At 38.5% G+C, this 4,248-nt stretch overlaps 1 protein-coding gene across 1 annotated transcript in view; it reads right to left on the minus strand.

Annotated features, from left to right (window-relative positions):
* LOC107085782 (alcohol dehydrogenase 1-like) overlaps positions 1–4,248 on the minus strand; it is a 12,456-nt gene that overhangs the window by 1,926 nt on the left and 6,282 nt on the right. Inside the window, exons 4-6 of the mRNA XM_015376328.1 lie at positions 2,473–2,560; positions 2,119–2,338; positions 544–804 (exon numbers count right to left, since the gene is read on the minus strand). Coding sequence (XP_015231814.1) covers positions 544–804; positions 2,119–2,338; positions 2,473–2,560 — 569 coding nt within the window. The remainder of the gene's footprint in view (positions 1–543; positions 805–2,118; positions 2,339–2,472; positions 2,561–4,248) is intronic.

Here is a 4,248-nt window from a genome sequence, read left to right on the forward strand (position 1 = left end):
GTGCGTTCCATTTACACTCAACAGTTATCTTGTTACTGTGCTCAGTCTCGGCACAGTTTCAAAAATGTAGTGGAAATGGGGCTAAATGCTGGTGAAGATTCTCAGTTATCCAGGTCATAGTCATTCCAAAAAAGTTAAAAAACAATCTACTGGACTTTGTTTCCAAGTTTAAAGACGTTTCTCTCTCCATCCAGGAAGCTTTTTCAATTCAAAACGTCAGAAATAGCGTTAAGTTCCAGGTTTTATATAGTAGCCCAACAAAGCCTTGTTTTAGTTTAGAAAACATAGAAACATTGAAATAGAGAGACGGGTCTGCTCCTTAGGAAGCCAAACGACCTGTTTGTCCATCTCAATTTGCATGTTTTCTAAACCAAAACAAGCCTTTTGTTGGGCTATTGTATAAAACCTGGAACTCAGCGCTATTTCTGACATTTTGATTTGAAAAAGCTTCCTGGATGGAAGCGAAACATCTTTAAACTTGGGAACAAAGTCCAGTGGATTGTTTTTTAACTTTTTTGAAATGGGACTATAGACGTTCCTCACCATGACCTCCACATTTCCGACACATTCCAGAGAGAAGTCCACACCCCCGTTAGTCATCCCAGCAATCACTTCATGGATGGGTTTGCTGTGGTCTTTGGGGTTGACAAAGTCAGTGGCACCAAAAACTTTTGCCTTCTCAGCTTTGTCTGGGTTCACGTCCACGGCGATGATCCTTTTGGCTCCTGCAGCTTTGCAGCCCATGACTGCAGCCAGACCCACGGCTCCCAGTCCAAACACGGCACAGGTGGAGTCCGGCTCGACCTGAAGGAGGCCATCAATCTATGGATTACTTCAGATATTTACTTTAGTCTTTGAACCATTGGAGTAAAATTATTGCTGCAAACAAAAAAGACATTTTGTTTATTGAAACTTAACAAAAGTTTTATATTTCATAATTTTTACATTGTATCATAGTTGTTGGTGGAGGATCTCAGTCATCCAGGTCATAGTCATTCCAAAAAAGTTAAAAAATCAACCCAATGGACTTTGTTTCCAAGTCTAAAGACGTTTCTCTTCCCATTCAGGAAACCTTTTCATTAAAAATGTCAGAAATAGTGTTGAGTTTGAGGCTTTAACCCCCTAAGATAGTTAGCGGGTATTACAGAGATCAAAGAACCCAATGACTGCCCATTTCAAAGGGGTGGACCCGTTCGTCCATTTCAATTTACGTTTTCTAAGCAAGACAAGGCTTTGTTAGGCTACTCTATAAAGCCTCAAACTCAACCAGTGTTGAGTTTCACAATGGCTGCTATCAGTTAGTTCATTCAATTTTAACAAGGTCCACTCAGGGTTAATCGCGTGCACAATAAGTGTGAAAATCCTTCATCAGTGGAGCACGGGTTCGATGAGTCACCATGACAACAGGCAACAGGAAATGCCTATTTCACCCCATTGGAACTAGATATTTGAATGCAGAATTTTAATGTTTAAACATTAAAATGACACTTGGCCATTCTAACATTTATCAGCTTGACTGAAAACGTATTTATTATATCTGTAATAAATTTCTTCATAGTTCAAATAATACAAATGCTGACCAGTAACATTAGGAATATGGAGAACTGAAATTAGTTTATAGACATTCAGACTGTTTACTCTAGATGTGGAGAAAGTCATTTTGTTTGAAATGGTCATTTAGACAAAGAATTTTTTTTTTTCTCAGATATCAGGTATACACATTTAGTAAAACTAGTATATGTAAAAACAGCTTGCCATAGCTGTTGTTGCCGTGAAAATATTACAGGATTATTTCTTGAAGGCCATTAGATCAATGTTTCTATTTCGGTGAAATCTTCTGCCAGCAGGTGGAAATTAAGTCTAAAAATGTTGTTCTAATATATAGACCCTGTGCATCATCTCATGAGTCCCTCCTCATGTTTATTCAGTCTTCTTTTACACAGTAAACAGTCTGTTTTTAGCCACACTTCGGATGTTGGTCTGAAGTCTTGGTTCCCCCTGGTTACATAAATGGCCGTTATAAGCGGCTATCAGACCCATAGAATGGCTTAAGATTGTGCCAGTGGGCTCATTAGGTTGTTATCATTGAGTGAATCCTGGTTTTTTGGTAGAACAAACCTTGGCGGTATTCACTGCTGCTCCATATCCAGTGCAGATCCCACAGCCGAGGAGGCAGACTTTGTCCAGCGGCGCAGCAGGGTCTATCTTAGTCACTGCAATCTGGTTTATTACTGTGTATTCTGAGAATGTACCGAGTCCCATAAACTGATGAATTCTCTTCCCTTTACAGGTGAACCTGGATTCGACACCGGCCATAATTTCCTGACGAACTCTAGTCCTGGTCAAGATCATTTATGAGTTAAGGACAGGTGGAATATATCAACATTTATTGAACTAGAAAAATAGAATACAATAGAAAAGGGTTCAACAATGAGGAGGGAAAAGAGAGAATGGTATCAAATAAGATCTCACCATGCTTTTTCACACTGGTTGGTCCTTGGACTCTTACAAAAACGGCATTCCCTACACTGAGTGATGAAATGAGGAATCACCTTGTCTCCTAAGAAAAAAAAAAAAGAACAAGTCATGGTCCAAATGAGGAGGCAAGAAATTTCTCCCTTTAATAAAAATCAGAATGACAGAAGGTGCAGAGGTAGTTCAACCAGTAAAGCAGCCAAAAGCAAGGGTACCTAGTACAGATGGACTTAAGTATCTGGGGAAAAACCATCCTAAGCATTGCTGTAGCACAGAGAAGTAAAGAAAAGAGACCAAGCATGGCAGGAGCAGGTGAATGAAAGGAACATGGTGGTCATGAGACCTGCTGGACGAGTTAAGAGGGGTTAACATGGCAAGATTACCAGGCAGATTTCTGTCATGAAGAACATCAGGATGGCTCCTATGTCAAATGGTAAAGTCTTGACCCAATATCCTACAGTAGCAGCCATTCAAAATTACCCTTCCCTGTCAAACACCGGCTGAATGGCAGCAAAATCCCTCCAACTTCCAGCCACTAGCCTTCTCCTAGGTATGCATATTATTTTCCTCCGACTCCACCCTTTCACTGAATTACAGGGTCTGACCAGGAGATGGTGCTTCTCTTTAGATCTTAATGTCCACAAATCATGACAGAGAGAATATTTTAGTATAATATATCACACTGGAAAAACGATCTAGAAATAAGCAAAAATTTCTTAAATTAAATTTATTTACCCTTAATTTGAGTAGGTAAATGAGATAGTTTGCCAATGGAAAGAGTATTTTTATTCTTAGAATAAGATAATTAGATAAAATGCACTTGAAATAAAACAATTCAATTGTGTTTTCTTAATTAAAGTGTAAATTTTCTTGTTCCATAGGCAAAATGTCTCTTTTACCTCCTCAATCCAAGAAAAGATGCACTTATTTTAAGAATAAATGACTTATCTAGATTTGGATTTTTTCCAGTGCAGTGTGTGAGTGTGTGTGTGAATGACTGAAAGTAGTGTAAAGCGCTTAGGTCAGGTCTCCTGACTTGAAAAAAGGCGCTATATAAGTACACGCCATTTACCATTTTAAAGATTGATGTTAAAAAAGGAATTGTAGGGGACCAGCCAGGGACCAGTGAAGTTAGCCGCCCTGCAGTATTTTGATCTTCACACAGAACCTTTAGTTGGTCAAACTGTACTAATTAGAAGTCTGAGGTGATTTTAACTCTAATCAACCAGAGAAGCTACACATAAAACACAGACTATTTTCACGTTTCTTAAAACCAAATGCAGGATAACTCACTTCCAAATATATCTGTGAAGAATTCCCAGTCATCCAGATCAAGCTTTAAAAGTTCAGTTTAGGCAACTGGATGCAAAGTTTTCTGGAAGACGTTCCTCCTCTCATCCAAGAGGCTTTTTCAGTTCCAACTAGGGGAGGGGAGAAGTGAGATGAATGAACTTCCCCTCCAGTCACCTAGACTGAACATTTCCAGCTCAGCATAGCATGTAGAGCGCCTGCACCTGAAAAACGATCTAGAAATAAGTAAAAATGTCTTAAATTAAGTGTATTTCCCCTTAATTTGAGTATGTAAATGAGATAGTTTGCCAATGGAATTAATATTTTTACTCTGATAAATAAGATAATTAGATAATATGCACTTGAAATTAAACAATGCTATTCTGTTTTCTTATTCTAAGTGTAAATTACCTTGTTCCATTGGCAAGATGTCTCTCTTACTACCTTAATCCAAGGGCAAATGCACTTATTTTAAGAAAAAAA

Source organism: Cyprinodon variegatus, unplaced genomic scaffold (assembly GCF_000732505.1).
Source record: "Cyprinodon variegatus isolate N-32 unplaced genomic scaffold, C_variegatus-1.0 Scaffold133, whole genome shotgun sequence".
NCBI lineage: Eukaryota > Metazoa > Chordata > Actinopteri > Cyprinodontiformes > Cyprinodontidae > Cyprinodon > Cyprinodon variegatus.